At 45.0% G+C, this 17,035-nt stretch overlaps 2 protein-coding genes across 6 annotated transcripts; one reads left to right on the plus strand and one right to left on the minus strand.

Annotated features, from left to right (window-relative positions):
- Positions 1–1,350: 1,350 nt before the first annotated feature.
- Positions 1,351–5,215, plus strand: PNRC2 (proline rich nuclear receptor coactivator 2). 2 transcript variants are annotated; one of them, XM_058819641.1, is made up of 3 exons: positions 1,351–1,502; positions 2,332–2,536; positions 3,012–5,215. In XM_058819641.1, exon 3 carries the CDS (start codon positions 3,030–3,032, stop codon positions 3,450–3,452), a length of 423 nt encoding a protein of 140 aa, XP_058675624.1. In that variant the 5' UTR covers positions 1,351–1,502; positions 2,332–2,536; positions 3,012–3,029; the 3' UTR covers positions 3,453–5,215. The 2 variants fall into 2 exon arrangements, with proteins under 2 accessions (XP_058675624.1, XP_058675625.1); XM_058819642.1 differs by having other exon boundaries at positions 1,382–1,502; positions 2,335–2,536.
- A 224-nt stretch (positions 5,216–5,439) lies between these two features.
- SRSF10 (serine and arginine rich splicing factor 10) lies at positions 5,440–15,717 on the minus strand. 4 transcript variants are annotated; one of them, XM_058819756.1, is made up of 6 exons: positions 15,538–15,717; positions 13,700–13,806; positions 11,929–12,030; positions 10,300–10,462; positions 9,948–9,998; positions 5,440–6,635 (listed from the first exon to the last, which is right to left on the minus strand). In XM_058819756.1, exons 1-6 carry the CDS (start codon positions 15,600–15,602, stop codon positions 6,617–6,619), a joined length of 507 nt encoding a protein of 168 aa, XP_058675739.1. In that variant the 5' UTR covers positions 15,603–15,717; the 3' UTR covers positions 5,440–6,616. The 4 variants fall into 4 exon arrangements, with proteins under 4 accessions (XP_058675739.1, XP_058675738.1, XP_058675737.1 ...); XM_058819755.1 differs by having other exon boundaries at positions 9,948–10,001; XM_058819754.1 differs by lacking the exon at positions 5,440–6,635 and adding an exon at positions 6,914–9,772.
- Between the last annotated feature and the right edge of the window lie 1,318 nt (positions 15,718–17,035).

Genomic DNA, 17,035 nt, shown 5'->3' on the forward strand with positions numbered 1-17,035 from the left:
GTTGTCTTCCATGTAAAGGCAGAAAAAGCAAGAAATCCAAAGCAAAGGGAGGAAAACAAATTAATTTCAGTTGGCTTTGTGCTAACATACAATAAAGAACAGGAACAAAGGTCTGGGTTTAGGTATGTCAACATCTCTCATGTATTAAAATATATGCTGGCTTTTAAAATAACATCACAATGAATACAAACTTCTATTTAAGAGTCTTTACCTTGTCCTGGGGTGGGTCAGAGCACTGTAACACTAGGTCAGTAAGGAAACAGTTTTGTTTTAGGGATAAAACAGGATTTTTTTCCTTCTGTAGCTAAGAATACAGGGTTACTCAATGAAACCAGGATCTTTACTTCAAAATAAAAACTCTCAAGGTTCATCTGTTGTTTTTAAGTACTGCCCTGATTTGGTGGGGTTGGAACTGAACTCGTTCTTTTCCACTTTCTTTGAAACTTCCTTTTTTCAGCCTTTAATGTGGTGTACAGTCTAGATTGGCCCCACAGTGGTGGGCAGGGAACAGTCTCACATGTGTGAATTTCTTATGTATACCTAATTTTTAATCATCCTACACATGGCAAAGGCCAAATCCTGTGGGTTTTTTCTTTGAAACGATCCTTTGAGGCAAAATAAGAGATTGTGAATATAAACACAAAGTGCAGCCACTGCCAGGGGCTCTGCGTACCCAAGCGCTGTTTTAAACCTGGGAAATATCTTCCGTCTTTTGACCTGAAACATCGCTCTACATAATTTTCAATACTTTAAATTTAAACATTAAATAGTTTAACTAAATGCAGGCTGGGGAATGGGTCCAACAAACCCGACACCGTCCATTTGACACCGGAGCGCTGTGGCCATCTCCGGGGGGCCGGATTTCACTCTTTGTTCGCTCAATCCCTTCTCTCGAAGGCCCTCGATCGCACAGCCGGGTGTTTTGTGCGTTTCTCTTTTTTGTTGTTGTTAATTATTTCATCTCTTTGAAGCCCCCAGCGGCAGCTGGCGGAGGCGTTCCCCGCGATGTTTGTTGTGCTAATTCGCGGGCGGGGCGGGGCTGGCGGCGGGGCCGGGGGGCTGTGGCGAAGGGCCAGTGGGGCCCGCGGGCGGTGCCGGGCGGCGGGGCCGACCCGGGCGGGACAAAGAGCGGCGGCCGCTCCCGCGCTGCTCTCCGTGAGGGGATTCAAATGGCGGCCCCGCCCGCCCGCGCGCCGCGTCCGCTCTGCCCCGGGCCCGCCTGGCAACAGGCGGGGCTTGGCTCCCATTGGCGGAGCGCGCGGAGGGCGCGATCCCATTGGCTGCGGCCGCACGGGCCCGCGGAGGGGGGAGGAGGGAGAGGGTGTTAAACGGCACAGGACGCGGCCGCCATTTTGTGAGAGAGAGTCAGGGGCGGTGCGGAGCGGAGCTAAGCGAGCTCTGGGGGCGGGGGTCGGACGGTGACGGCGGAGCAGCGCGGGGTCGGTTCCCGGAGGGCCGTGTGTGTGTCCGTGCTTGTGGGCGAGCGCAGCGGACAGAAGTCGGTAAGGGCGGAGCGGTGCGGGAAGGGCCGGGCGCGGCCGCCGCCATGTTGTGCTCCGTTGTGGGGGAAGCGGGGACGGGGGTCCCGGCTGCCCCCAGGTGTCGGTGAGAGAAGGGAGAAAGTTCGGAGGCGAAGAAGCTCCGGTGAGCGGGAGAAGAGGGCTGCTGGGCCGGGGCCGGTGACGTTATCTCGGCTTTTGGTTGCAGTCCAAACAAGGCGGAAGCTGGAAATGGAGATGGGCGGCTCCTCTGGAGCTCTGGGAGGGATGGGCAGGGGGCTGCTCCGTTTGGGGAGCTGAACAGACTCGAGTGCGTCAAGGTTAAAATCTCAGAGATCCCAGGAAAGACAAGCCATGAGCAAAACAGGACATTAGTGTAAGAGTTATTAAGGAATTACTCGGCTAACGAAGGTTAAAGAAACAGCTGACAGATGACAAATGAAGCTCTGTGATGGCTGGGAAGGTTTGGACAATGTGGGCAGTTCCTGTATTGTCCCAGTTCCCAAAGTACTTTCTGTTGTACTTTACATTTTCCCTTCTAAAACGAAAGGGCAGTAGTTCTTGATTGTCTGTTAAAATGCTTTGTAAGACAGAGCACGAGCAAAATGTTACTTGGGATAGGCTAAATATGGTGAACTTGATGTAAGTAGAGAAAGTCAAAGCTGTGTCTTTTTGGGTGGGGTTTTGGGGTTTTGTTTGTAGGATGTTGTCGTCTTTAACATATAAACAGACACAGCAGAGTCTGAACTATTTCTGCTTGCCCTTCTTTCCACCCCCAAGTGAAGCAATTGTTTCCATAATCTGAATTGAATTTTTTTTCTCCTTTTTGCAGCAGGACTTCTCCCTTGGAGCTTCTGTGCCGAGAATCCGATGTTGGGCTCGGCTCCCTGGCTGAAGACAGCAGATCAGCCCATGAAAACTTCTATTCCCAGTCAAAGGAAGGAGTCCAGCACAAGGCAGCACCTCTTCTTTCAGGCTTGGAAGCAAGAAAGGGGGCAAGAGTTGGAGAGTGTGGAATCGGAGAAGACCACTGAGAGGTAAATGGAGGTGGGAGAGGGGAAATAAACATTGCAGGAGAGCCAGCAGGGAAGTGCTGAGTGTGCTGTGCTGGAGTCTGGGCACGGGCTTTGGGAATTGTGTGAAATCTGCTCCACTTGAGGTGCTTTTCAGTTCATTTTGAGTTTATCAGAGCAATTCTTACACTTACCAGGAATTCTGGGCAGTGGCCTTATCAGTGCAAACTTTGCCCACTCTTAAGGGGCTAACAGGCTGAATTTAAATGTCTCAGCACTCAATATTGACTGATAAAATCTGGCTCTGCCTTTTTTGAGCAAGGTTTTGTCAGTCCCATTTCTCCAGTTACACCTTTTCTGAGGAGAGAAGTGGTGTGTTTAGAGCCAGTTTTGGTTAGGTTGTTTTTTGTCCCTTTGCTTGAAATCTAAACATTCTCTGAAATACTTTGTTTAAAAAAAAAGCAGTAAAGACTTATCCTGACTGCTCTTGTTTTTACAGGTGACATTTAAGTTGAAGATGGGCGGTGGAGAAAGATACAACATTCCCGTTCCCCAGTCTAGAAATACCACCAAGAACCATCAGCAATTTAAAAACAGGCAGAAGAGCAAAGACCCCAATTCTCAGATGAAAACCTGCGTGAAGAAGGAAAGAGGCCACGGCTGCAGCTCCTCTCCTGGTGCATGGCAGGCCATGCAGAAAGGGGGGAAGAACAACGTTCACTTCCCCAAGAATCCCAACTGGAATCCTGCTCTGTCCAATCACAACCTGTTGTTCACCCCTCAGAGCAACCAGAACTATGCTGGAGCCAAGTTCAGCGAGCCACCCTCCCCAAGTGTTCTGCCTAAGCCACCAAGCCACTGGGTACCTGTTTCTTTTAAACCTTCTGATAAGGAAATAATGACATTTCAGCTCAAAACCTTACTGAAAGTCCAGGCCTGAGGTGTAACTTGTGTGATTTTCAGAAGTGATTTCGACTGTCAGGGTTTCAGATTTGAGCATTGTTATTCCAAACTCCAGGTGTGCCAGGACCAGGTGTTCTTGCTGCATGTAGTTAGTCACTTGGAGAGGGGTGAAAGTTTACATTCCCCTCATCTTTTACCTCAAAAGTTCAGTGCTGTGTTCACCTCACTGTGAAACAGATATTTTCTTGTAAATCAATCAAATCTTGAGCAGTCACCATTTACTGTATTTAAGAATAAATGGGACTGTGTGCCAAAATTGGAATTGTGGCTTTGAATTGTTAGAAAACCAACTTTTAGCTAACTTAATGCAGCATGAACTGAAAATAAAAACGCACTGAGAACTTTAGTCAGGTGATTTGCTGCTTTCAGGCTGGTGTGAGATTTGCTAAACACTCTGCAGAGCAGAAACCTCCACCTGGGCACACGGGGAGGCACAGCTGATCCTCTGCCCTGCCCTGTGAGCTTTAGTGGCACTCCTGCAGTGCTGGGTGAGCGTTTCAAGCCCCTGACTCCCATCTGGAATGTTCTGGAAGGGTGTGGAAGAACGCCCGGGGCAGACCCTCCTGTGCTTCCCAGGAATCTCCCTGAGTGCCAACTAAAGACCTTGCATTGCCAGGTGACTGCCAAAAAAGCTCCCCCAAATCCTCTGTGTGCCCACTGCACTGAGGAGTTCTAAACCACAGTTTTGTATCAGTTTTTATAAAAAAAGGTGGAGTAGTTCCTTAGTTTGGTGTTAACTGGTTCCCCTGTAACAATTAATAGTTTGGGGCAGGTGTTAGATGTTCTCACAGGAAAGACAGAGCCATGTAAATACATGTAAAACATTGTAGCATATGTAAATTTCTGCTGGGCTTTCCTGCACAGAAGTATTTTTAGTACAAAACTGCTGAATGTAAGATGACCATGTTGAGTACGTGGCCTGGTTTAAAAAAAAGATATTTTGTTTAAAAAAAATTAAAAAAAAAAAAGACATTTGTGGCTGTGCCCTTGCACTTCACATGAAATGAATATGCACATTGTATTTGGTTCTAATCTCATTTTTTTAAGTAAAATCAGTGCAAAAATGCTTATTTAGAATTTTTTTTTTTAATTAAAGAAAAAAAATAAAAAAAAAAGAAGCTGCTGGAGTTTCAGATCCCAGATCCTCCTGTTGTGAATGTGTAGGAGAGGAGGAGTGTGTTCAGTGATGAAAAAGCACTGAAATGTTCCAAATCAAGTGTTTCACAAGAAATGCAAATGCCTGGGTTCAGCTGCTCGATAAAACTGAAGGATTGGAATCATTCTGTGCTTGTGAAATGCATCAATGCTCTGTAAAACAACATTGTGTCCCAGTCTTTGCTAAAATCCCTCAGCAGAGGGCCAGGGCAGGTGGCTCCTGAGCTGTCACCTTCCAGCTGATCCTGCTGCAGGGTGACAGCAGGAGCAACCAGGGCTCTTTCAAAATACAAGGATTACTAAAAAAAGTGCTTTAATTTGAACGGGCCTTTTGCAGATTGTGAAATGTTTGGAGGTGTCTTTCTGTACATTCCAAATGCAGTGGCAGCTGAGCTGAATGTTTACAAAATTATTGCTCCAAATCACACGGAATTGGCAGTCTCTAAACTTGTGTTGTGACCTGGACCTTCACCAGAGTCTGAGCTGTATCCCAGTTAATTATCTATTCTCCACTTCAAATTGTCAATTACTGATGATGTTTGTACAAATTGGAAACAAAACATAAATAAACTTTCTTTTTACCCCCTAAAAGCATCTCTTTGTTTTCAGATGGAAATGGAAAAGTGGGATGACCTCATTTTGGCAGTTCCCTTCTCAAGGGAGGTTTCTTTAACTGCAGCCTTCTCCTCATGCCTTTGCAGTGGTTAGGGCACACAGGGCTGGAGAATTAACACTAATTAACCAAAAGCTTGGGGCTCCGTCTCCCACACACTACAGCTGGATTAATTAAGTCAGAAGTTGCTCTCAAGTTATAGTCAAAACTTGTACATTTTATTCCCAATTCACAGGGTTATTTGCACAGATGGAACACAAAACTCAAGAAGAAAGGATGTGGGTGAATAAAACATCAGCATCTCCCATCAAACACACTACAGGGTACAGAGTCTTCCCTTCCTACAATAGTCTCAGCAGCAAGAGCATCTTTAGACAAATATTAATTATAGCAATGGACTACAGACTTTTTTAAGCAAGTTACAAGATAAATGGAGAAAACCAGCAATTCTTAATGGGTGATTATGTCCTAAAAATGTGTCAATTTTATCCCTTTGTACTTCCCTGGCAAGGCCCGAGCAGCAGTGCTGGGTGAGGCTGCACTGCCCGGCTCTGAGCACGCCCCAGCTGGCACCAGGCTCAACAGGCAGGAAAAAAAGCTCTGTCCAAGCAGAGAGCTCCAAACAACATTGAAACCAAAAGATTCCACTTTGAGTAAAACCATGATACTGTACATTAAACATCTTGATAAGACATAGAAAGGATAACATTGAGCTTTCAGAGACCAGTCTATCAGAGTCCCTAATTAAACACCCAGCTACTTAACCACTAAATTGAAGATTTTTATTTACCAGTTGGGTGCATGGACTTTAGGTGAAAAAGAAGTTCCAATAGAGCCTTCTATGACTGCTGACACCAATCGATTCGCTGCAGATATTTTGGAGCACAGCCATTAATTTCAGCAGATGGGTTTTTTTACACGCTACTTCAATTCTACAAATTTTGCAGGAATGACAAAATCTAGATTTACCACAGAAAAACGTAATTCCCACCGTTCTTGAGACTCCAAAAGAAAGATATCTAGACATGATCTTTTATAGCCTGCAAAGTTCTTGCATTCCAGCTGTGCATAACCTGCAGGAAGCTTGCACAAGACAGGCTCCTGCTTTGTTTAGGGCAGGACTGGGATACCTGCATCAAGGAAGGGAGATGTTATCTAGATGGGCTGTGGCTTGATTTGCATGAATGCATAAACATTCCCTGCCCTTTTGGCCACATCCTGCTAACTCGTCCCCAACTGACAGGCCCACAGAACAGCTTCTTCACAATTTTTCCATGGGAGCAAGAACTAGGACAACATCTTTATTCATGCACTCTTGAAACATCGTGGGTTTGTGTTCGGCTTTTCTGGCTTGTTCATATACACAAGTCAAGTCAAAGTTTAGTCCTACCTCTGGGAGAGAAAGAAAGAACCATCAGAACTGGCAGACACTACATTATACTTGCAATGATCTGGCTTTTCAAAACAAAAATTAAACTGTGCTATACATAAACGCTGAGGCACACAATATAAGGACATGCTGACACAACAGTTAAGGAACAGTTACTGTTACCCTGCCTGGACGTGGAGATTTCTCCTCCCTCCTCCCCCCTTCCAGCTCCAATTGCAGCTGGAGCAGCAGCAGCACCAAGCACAGCAATCCCTGCAGGCCCTGGCAGACACAGCCCCGCTCTCCCCACCTCGCAGGCACCAGGACCCTCTCAGGCAGCAGGTGGTCATGAAGACTACATTTATATATACAGAAATCTAGAAAGCTGAAAAGAGTGGGGTTTGTGCTGCTAAAGCAGAAATAATCACAGCTCAGCTTAGAAAGGGTGACAGTGGGTTTATGAGAGCAATTCAGTGCTTTACAGAGGATTTTTGTCTTTCAGGGCAGCACCTTCAGCTGGGCACACACCAGGGCCAGGAGGCAGCTCCAGCCCTGTTGCCACCTCCCACAGAACCACTGCTGGCACCAGTTTGGATATGGCAATTAGAAATTGTTATGGTGATACCATAATTTTGATTCTGTATGAACCCTCAGTCGTTGTTTTCAAGTACGTTTCATAACCTGGCTAATAATATCTGAATTATAACCTATGGGGCAAGTCCATCCAGCAATAATGAAAGTTAATGGCAAAGAAAATTCAATATATTAGAGTACAATTTATGCTTAGTGTTCTCAGTTTGTCTTGTACCCCTTCAAAAATGTGAAGTGACATTATTTATTCAGACACTAAATGAAAAATTCCTGCCCTTACTGAAATACCATAGTAAGGATTTTACTCCATAAGGGATGCATAGCTCTACTCCTAACCATGCTCTGGAGTCAAATTCTAATGCTACAATAATTCCAGTGGATCAGTATTTCCTTCATTTTTTTATTACAGCATGTTTGCTAAATTTACAGCAAGCAGAAAATAAGCTGGGTCTTTAGTTATTTTGATCAAAACATCGATGTTTTAAAGGTAGTACACAATATTTGTTAAAAAGAACATATAAAAATACCTTTTTAGAAGCCTCTATAAGAAAGGAAATACAAAGTTTAATCCCACAACTTTCCTCTGCTAGAGCTGCACGCTACTGCTACAGTTTTAAATAGACTTTTTGCTGTTTTTAAACTATACATCCAGGAAAGTCTACAAAATTAAAGGAACGTGCATATAAATGATTGCATAGCAGAACATGAACATTAACTGCAAACAGTAAAGAAAAAGTTAGAAATACTATTAAATGTACAAAGGTTCTAGGATCAACTCCTAAGCACGTTCCGCTGACGAGATCCCAAAGCCACCTGCGCTTCTGGAAAGGCCCTGCTGAAACACTAAACCCAAACTCTAAAACATTTCTCTAAAAAGGAACTTTTGGAAATCAATGTCTTTATATGCTACAGACATCAGACAGCGAGGAACACTTAAGTGTTTGATGGTGGCTTTTGAAGGCAAAGAGGAAAAAGAAAAAACAATGCCAAAAGCCATTTCCATAACAAAGGACCTTGCCTTCTAGAGAAATACTGGTAAGAGTACACACTGGGTTTGTTATTTTTCACGTTCAATTTTCTAAATATACTGTATTAGTGATAAACTACATAACTAGAGATGCAGCTCTTGTTCATATCCAACTTCAAACATTTGTTCTGAAGGAAAACGAAATCTTTTAACCAAACCACTATCCATTCTGAGGAAGGAGTGATTCAGGCTTGCTTGACCAACTGCTTTTTTGCTGTGTAAAAAGCAAGCAAGCCTGGTAACCCAGGGAGATGGCTACAGTTTGATACCTATGAATACACCAACTAACCACAGGAGTCATTGGCATAAAAGTTTAGTTCTTATATACTGTACACACACAACTCGAAACGATCTACTTGTATCTAACAGCAGGAAAACTAAGCAACTTTATGGTTAACTGCTCACTAAAACTGAGAATAGATACAAAAAACTGCATAAAATGTACACACAACCTAATATTTAGCTGCTCTGCCGTTTGCTGAAATGTGAATTTAGATTTTCCATTTCAAGGTGGGTTTTTCCCTCACTTTCAACACCAGCAGCCAGGGCAGAGGCAGTGAAGCCTCTCCTCTATCCCGAAGCTCTGAGTGAGCTCCCAGAGCAGCTCTCTGCCCATGTCGTACATGCACGGTCAGTACCACCTCTCCAGACACAGGCTAAAGAGAAATCTCCCAAATCTCCCTCCACAGAGCTCCTTGTGCCAACCTGCTGGGGCTGGTGGGCACGGAGAACACCGAAACCTGCCCTGGAGCCATGGAAACAAACTGCCAGGCTGATCTCCCAGCAGCCAGTGTTGCACTACAGCTGTCCAGTTTTCCTTTTCCTCACAAAGTTTATAGAGTTGAAGAACCAGTCAAACAGCTGGTTTAACTGCCCAGCACAAACTGGTACCAATTTCTCTATGGGTGTGACATTTGTAAAAGGACAATGTTGCAAGTTACGATCAATCAAGTCACCACCAAATATCTAAGCATTAAAAATGCAAATCTTTACAAAAATATACATAGAGACACCACAACCAAATCAGTAGCTGCCCATGACATTTAACCAAATGGACAATGTCTCTCCCTCTCTCTCTCTGTGGCTTCTCAACACTGTTTTAATTTCAACCATTGTCGGCTACAGGGAAAACTGACAAAGAAAATATTTTTTAGCACTGTTGCAACATCATATTCCTGATAATTTAAGTAAACTGAACTGTGTGTAAATGAATCTTACATGCCTAAACCAACATGGATACACTGTTAGTGGCCACTGGACTTGGGACTAGTCCAAGACCTCGATCTGGATTTTGACCTAGATCTAGAATGTGATCTTGACTGTGATTTGGATCTAGCTGGTTCTTTTTTTCTCGACTCCTTCTCATATCTTGAGCTGGACTTATAGTGTGTTTTAGAATCTGTTTTAGAGGTGCCTCTAGATTTGGTGTGAGATGCAGACCTAGACCGTGATTTAGCCTTCATTTCTTTCTTGGGCTGTGACTTGGATCGTGATCTTGAATTGGACTTAGATCTTGAAAAAGATCGATTGCGGTGTTTGAACCTAGCAGAATAAAGGGGAGAGAGGAGATTTGAATGTAAAAACACTATTCTTACACATCTAGTACATCAAAAATTGTTTACCGTTTTTGCAGGAGAAACTTTTTTTTTAAACCTATAGTTAAAGGAATACAGTGATCTAGCTTGTAATTGAAAGGGTGTAAAAAGTGGATTTTTACCTATCATTGTCCGAATGGCTTCTGCTACGACGAGGTCTTCCAGTAGGTCTACTGCTAAAAAGGTACATCAGAAAAAGTAAACGGTGACAAATACCTACGTAAACATACAAACACTCGAAACATTCTACTTTCAAGCTGTGCATTTGCTTTTAGCTACTCTCCAATGCAGCACAGAATGGTTTCATTCATTATTCCTGATCAGATGCAGCATGCAAGGTACACAACTCCCAGCAGTTACTCCCACGATAGAAAAAAAAGATTATTGCAAAGTGTGACAATGAAATAGTGAGCGTGGTGTGTGAAAAAGTCACAGTGCTGTGCAGCTGAGGCCAGCCCCACACACTACACTTACTTTCTGGGACTATAGGATCTTCTATAGCTGTAATCAAAGGAGCGACTCCGAGACCGCCTGCGCTCGTAGCTGCGACTCCGAGACCGCCTGTATCTGTCATAGTCATCGTAACGAGAAGAACTGTACAGGTTTCTCCCTTCCTTGGCTTTCATTTGGTTTGGTGCTGGAAAAATAGCAATATTTGCAGGTGAAGATGATGCCCTACTTTCTCCCCTCAAGGTTTAAGCCTTGTATTTGGTGTTGAGCAGAAAGGTTCGTTTGTGATTTGATGGGACAGGTGAGAGGCTGCTCTGTGCCATTTGTTTTGCGCTGCTTGGGCCACTGGACACAAATTAATGCAGCCCTGGGGGCACTGTAAATCCAGAAAGCAAAACAAACAAAAAAAAGCCCCCTCAAAACCAGTCAGAAAGGACTAATGCTCCATAAAAGCAGAACACAGAGCTGGCCAAGGTGATTTCAGGCCAGCTGGAAACTGGTACAGCAGGTCAGACCCATGACTGACACATTCTGACATTGCTGAATTTACCCAACGAGTGAAAGCTAATTAAACACTTTCTCCTGGCTGCACAGCACCATCATCACACCTGATCCACAGCTGTCTGCAATGATTAAAGGCCCAGCTTACACAAAGGCTTTGGAGGATGCCACACAAAGGGAAGTCTGATTCCAAAAGGAACTCTCCAATAAAACAATTCACTTTCACTCTGCAGCTTAGTTATTAAAGTAATTAAGAATGAATGAACCTATTAGTCTTCCACTGTATTTCCTCTAAGCAGCACAGCTATCCTTCCTTTGTATGGAATTCATGCTCCAAGTATTTAAACATGCTGGAACAAATATCCTCTGTACTAAACAGCTTCAAATTTTAAGTTTTTGGTGCTGCTTGCAACACGCTAAGGTGGATTTAGTTAATTTTGCTCAGAAACTTGTTAGAAATCCCAATGTTTATACACAGGGCAGAAAGTTGTCCTTTGGAGGGTAGAATTTCCACTGACTCCATTAAAGATAATTGTGAGGACCTGAGGGAAAACTGGACAGTCAGGTTGTTTCTCTGAGAGCTGTAACTAAAGCCCTTTAAGGTCTCTTTATTTCCAGGCACCACATGAGTGTTACAGTCCTGGTTTATTCCAACAGGGCTGAGCCAGGTTTTACAAATCTTTATCTCCCTGCAAATTACGACTATGCACACAAACAACAGATGTAAAAGACCCAAATTCTCTTTACATTTATCTGTTCAGAAAATAAAAAGTTCTGCTCCACCTTGAATTGAGATAACTAGAAACTGACTTTTATCCTGAAGCCAAATGAAAATGAAGACATTACCTCAATCCTGGAAATCACACAGAGCTGCACAGAAAGCTCTGAAGAACGACTGTGGTGACTGCTGTACTTAGTTATCCATTTATAATTAAACGAGTCATTAACAGTCACTGGATGAAAGGCAGAACATCCATGTGCTATTTATATACAACAGGAGCACATCACAACAACGAGCAGCACGTGCAGGGCTGGGTGCTGAAATCGGGGAGGTAAAATGCAGGGAGAGATAAAATCCAGAGAGAGATAAAATGCAGGGAGAGAGGAGATGATAAAATGCAGGGAGAGAGGAGATAAAATGCAGGCACTCACTCTTGCGGTCCCCCTGTGCAAACTGGATTTCTATTTGCCGCCCACAAATCCACTTGCGATCCAAGTTATGGAGAGCATCCTCTGCATCACGGACATCTTCAAATGTGGCCAGTGTTAAGGTACTTGGCAGTTTGAGCAGTTTAACACATTTGGTATTTAAAATAAAATTTTCAAGTTATTTTCTCATTTTACAGCCATGTTTAAAGTATTTTAGTCATGCTACTCTACACACTAGTGTTTTCTTTAATTAACCACCAGCTAGCTGAGAACTCCTGTTATAAAATTAAAATCTTGTAACATGACCATGAATTTATCCATCAGCAAGCACTTGCTATGTGATACTCGCAATTTTTTTTCTTCTCCCACTTGTACTTATGCAAAGAAAACAAAGGTATCCTTTCAAAACACACTTGTTAATGGTCATTTAGTTCTCTCCACTACATTGAGTTTATTAAAATTAAGCCCTAGTTCTTAAGTTATGTTGGAAATACCAACGGTAAATATTAACTATTAACTTAGGAATTGGAATAAAGCTTTCCTTTATGTTTTAAACAAGTGATTTTGGGTTTAACTGATGCCATGTCACAGCCCTGTGTGCAGAGAGAGCCTCCCCAGTGTGAGAGAGGAGCAGACACTGGGAGCCCGGCAGTGCCACTCAGGGCCAAGGTACAGTGACAGACATTTGTTTTAATGCTGGAATCTACACCCCTAATTCCAGCTCGTGGGCCCCAAAACAATGAGCTGCCTTTCCCCTCCAGGCCACTCAATTCTCAGCAGCACCATCTCTGCAGGAGAGAAACTTCCATTTCATTCAGACCACAGTTACAGTAGCACTCACAAGAGAAATATTACAGGTTTTGTCAATGGACTAAACCAGAATAATTCATCAAATTACTGCTTACATGACAGACAGAAGAAAAACTGTTATTCTGTAGGATACATCAGGTATGACTCCTTTAATCTTGGCCACCATTCAACTTCATCTTGACCTTTAACTCTTTAAGTGCTTGTCAGAAGGACTTGTCATGAGATGCTTGGCCAAAAATGACAGATGGCTTTATCTTTAACTTTGAAAAACAACCTTTTCCCCCTTTTGCAGATAAAGCGAAGCTTTGTCTCCCATTATGGCTTGTCCTTCTTCCAGCTTTTCTTTATTTTTTCTTTTCCCAAACTCTCCCTTCTCTTCAAGCCTGATCCTTAAGAGGTCTTTGGCTTGTCTACTTGCCTTAATTGTTGAACTCTACTCTAAAGGTTCTTTCATGCTTTCTCTTTGGGGTCGCCATTACTGTACAGCTTTACATTCTGAGGCAACAACAGAGGACAGCAAATTAGGGGACAATATTAAAGAAAGAAGTTCACCTCATTTTTTACACAATCTGATTTTGATCAAGTGATTCCAGTTTCCATTTGTTAAATTAACAATGAATAGCAGCCACATTTTGCTAAGCACAACTTTACTTACACACCAGTGATAATAAAAACGTGCTAGACAATTCTGAGGCAGTGATAAATTTTCAATTAAATCATATAGTATTAATTTCAGTGGCATAAGCAAGCTTTTATATTACTGGATTTAAGTTTTGCAAAAAAGGCAAAGAACAATTGAGAGAAGTTAAATCTTCAAAAATAACGCAACACCACGACATCAGTAAGACACTTATTAGATACAACACAAAATAAACTGCTTTTTCATGGAGATTGGTTACCTCTCACACAAACTTGAATTTCAAACTTCAACACCCCTCACTAATGAGGCATCTGAAGAAAGGATATTGAACATAGGCAAATCCTCGGGGACGGCGAGTGTAGAAGTCAAGGGGAACGTAAACATCAACAATGGGCCCGTACCGACCAAACTCCCGGCGCAAGTCTTCGGACCTGCAACACCACAGACACCCGATGTGGCTGTGGCACCGCCTGAGCGCCACAAACACCCACCACACCGAGCCTGGACAGGCAAAAATCAAATCTGCAGTTAGCATCAGCACCCCCGGGGTCTGGAGGCATGTGGTGGAGGATGAAAGTGGAGATTTGGGGAGAAGAAGTGATTGGGCAGCGCTGGGAGCACACAGAGCTTTCCTGAAACACTCAGGATGCTCAAGCACACCCTGGCAGTTTGAAACCAGCCTTCAGCACAACCTAAAACAAAAATGTAAACTGAGAAGTGATGCGCACCACTTCATCCAATGCAGCCAAGGCTGGCAGAAAGGAAAGAAAGGATTGTTCAATTATCGTTGTTATTATTCAAGTACCTCGACAGTGATTTTGCAACACATAAACATCAATTATGAGATCCAAATAAACATTGTGAGAGCAAACCAGTCACCCAAACTCATTTCCATAAATAATCAATACTCACAACCACATCAAAAAGGACAGATCCCAGTGAGCAGCCACTCATGCCCTCGGGATAGTTTTTCCAAAGAGTTGGATTTAGAGAGCTGAGACAAAACTGCTCAGCTGCAGCCACCCCGGAACAGCCTCTCCTCAACAGAGGCTTCTTACTCACATCAGCTGCTCACGTTTAATTTGAGGACAAAATCCTGCATGAGAAGATTGATGCAATACCACATTGAGGTGGTATGTGACAATTACTATTGGTTTTTAGTATTTTTTTCTTTCTCTTGCACCAGTTGGGAAACAAATCTGCACAGTCAGTGCTGGCAGAAGGGGAGATCTCACAACGAAATCACCTCCAAGAACTCAGTGCTTAAGGTGAATCCTCAACAGGATCCACATTACTGTAAAGAATTTGGAAGCGATCATCCTCAGCTCTTCTTGAAGTAAAATAAACTATTGGAAAAATGAACAAATTCATGGGAAAAAAAATAAAAAGTTTAATTTCATTCCATTCCATTCCATTGTGCCCACAGGACGATGTGTAAATGTTCCACAAACAATAACAAACACCAAAGGTGGTTTTGGTCACTAAATTGCCCAAGCGAAATGAAGAAAACCAGCAGCTCACTAAAAGCATATAAAGAATAAATAAGAACCTGTGCAACGCTTTTTTTTTGTTGTTTCAATTCCCTACGAGAAGTTCTCTCACTGTTTAGTCCTTACAGGCTCTCGGAACCACAGGATTATAACGGAGACCAAGCATTGCTTCCCTCGGCTCCGGCCTGAGCGTCCCGAGAGGCCCCGGTACCCAACAAGCACCGAACATTCCACCTGCACCGCAGCAGCTCCCCGCTAACGGGACCGGCCAGGCAGGAATTTTGGGCACAAACTCTCCATTTCCTCCCCTCTAGCAGCAATCCTGCATTTCCAGAGGAGCATCCCAAAGCAGCGGCTGTCCGGCACGGCCCCGGTGCCACATCCCGCCGGACACGCTCCGAGGGCTGCGGGAGTTTCACTTTGTTGCGGCCCAGCTTTGTTCTGCCTGGACGCTGTTTGGAAACGAAGCCGCGTGGAGAGGCGGGGAACGAGCAGCAGCATCGCGAGGAAAATGGAAGGCAGGGCAGGGAGAAGGAAGAAGCCAGGCGGAGGAAAGGAGCGGGCCGGGCTCGCCCCCTTCCCTCCCCTCCCCCGGCTGTGAGGGGACCCCCGCGGCCGCGGCCTAGCGAGCCCGCCAAAGCCTGCGCGAGCCCCCGCTCCGCCCCCACTCACCGGGTGTCGTCGGCCACGTTTCGCACGAAGAGCGAGGTGTTGGGGGGCCGCAGGTAGCGGGACATGTCGGCGGCGGCGGGGCGGACGGCAGGAAGGAGAGGAGGGAAGGAAGGAAGGAGGGAGGGAAGGAGCGAGCGCGGCCCGGGCGCGGCGGGAGCGGCTGAGGCGACCCTGGGGGAGCTGCACCGCCCGCCCGCGCGCCGCCTCTCGCGAGACTTCCCAGGGGGGCTTCCGGCGAGAGCGAAACGCGGCGCCAAAATCCTGCCCCGCTCCGGCCTCGCGCATGCGCCCCGGCCGCGCGCGGGAGCTCGCGGGCCCGCCGGCGCGCGCCGCGCATGCGCGTTGCTCCTCACCTCCCTCCCCCTCGCTTTTCCCGCCGAAAGAGCGGGAAGGGGGAGCGCGCGCGGGGCAAGATGGCGGCTGCGCCCCCGCCGTGAGGGGACAGCGCGGCCCGGCTTCGTGCGGCCGCCTCACGGCGCCGTGCCTCCCTCCTGTGCGCCCAACTGACACCGCCTCGGGCTCTAACGTCCTTCCCGAGGCTCAGGGGATCGCTGTCCTGTGGCATTGCTGTTGCAAAATGTGGAGTATGGATAAGTTCTGTTAAGAAAAGGTGTTCTTTGATGTTTGACGTTTTTATGCCTTCTAGCCTAATCAACAAGAAGGGAGATGTAACCCGTGAAACGGCAGCTAACGAACTCTAAGTGATGTGCCTGTGTTAGAATAACAGATTGGTAGAATTGCCTTGTTAAAGTTTAGGGCTGGACATGCTTCCATGGTCCCAGACCTAGGGGGAGCTTAACAAAGCTCGAGAAAAAAGGATGCCCGCTGATAGAGGACACAAAGAATGCAGAATTTATGGGCCATCTGGCAAGAGCTCCCAAGATAAGGAAGAAACTAATAAACTCAACTCAGCGACTGTGCTGAAATGACCTCCAACTGGGTAAATGTAATTTTACATCTGCAGGGGCAGGTCATGACCACCAACCCACAGACCACTGGCCCAAAAGGAGAGAACGGGACTAATTAGCATGAGAAACAACAGAATAATTAACCAAGAGAAGATAGAATACTAATTCAGAACTATGTGACCTGTAGCCAAGGCACACTAATTCCTTTGTTTGCTAAAATGTGTAAATAGTAATAAATTTTGATCATCGGTGAGTTCAATTTGTGGAATCCCACAGGGCCCCAACTGTGCAACCCTGAAATAAATGACCAGTGTCTCTCTGGAGTGTGTAACTATTGTTGCACACAGAGTAATTAATGCAATTTTTGTGGAGAACACCATTACCAACTGCCCTGCTGAGCCCCAGGAGTTGTCACCAGGCTGTTTGCACAGGACCAGCCCTCTCCATTAAAGCTGTTTGTGTGATGAAAACAATCCAGTTGGTGGGTGGAGAGATGATTTCTCACCACGCTCATGTGTGACTCACATAAAGGTGGATAAAAGGCACATCTGACCCCACAGTCACAGGGTCTGGTGAAGAGTTCAGTGAAA

The sequence above is a fragment of the Ammospiza caudacuta genome, chromosome 25, assembly GCF_027887145.1.
Source record: "Ammospiza caudacuta isolate bAmmCau1 chromosome 25, bAmmCau1.pri, whole genome shotgun sequence".
NCBI lineage: Eukaryota > Metazoa > Chordata > Aves > Passeriformes > Passerellidae > Ammospiza > Ammospiza caudacuta.

Excerpts from the sequence above, each read along its gene's own strand:
- SRSF10 (XM_058819753.1), bottom strand. The coding sequence starts at position 15,602 with ATGTCCCGCTACCTGCGGCCCCCCAACACCTCGCTCTTCGTGCGAAAC. Across the intron at positions 10,463-11,928 it reads TGCACAGGGGGACCGCAAGA|CACCAAACCAAATGAAAGCC; the intron begins GTGAGTGCCTGC and ends CTATTTTTCCAG. Across the intron at positions 10,002-10,299 it reads AGATCCTATAGTCCCAGAAA|CAGTAGACCTACTGGAAGAC; the intron begins GTAAGTGTAGTG and ends GTACCTTTTTAG.
- PNRC2 (XM_058819641.1), top strand. The coding sequence starts at position 3,030 with ATGGGCGGTGGAGAAAGATACAACATTCCCGTTCCCCAGTCTAGAAAT.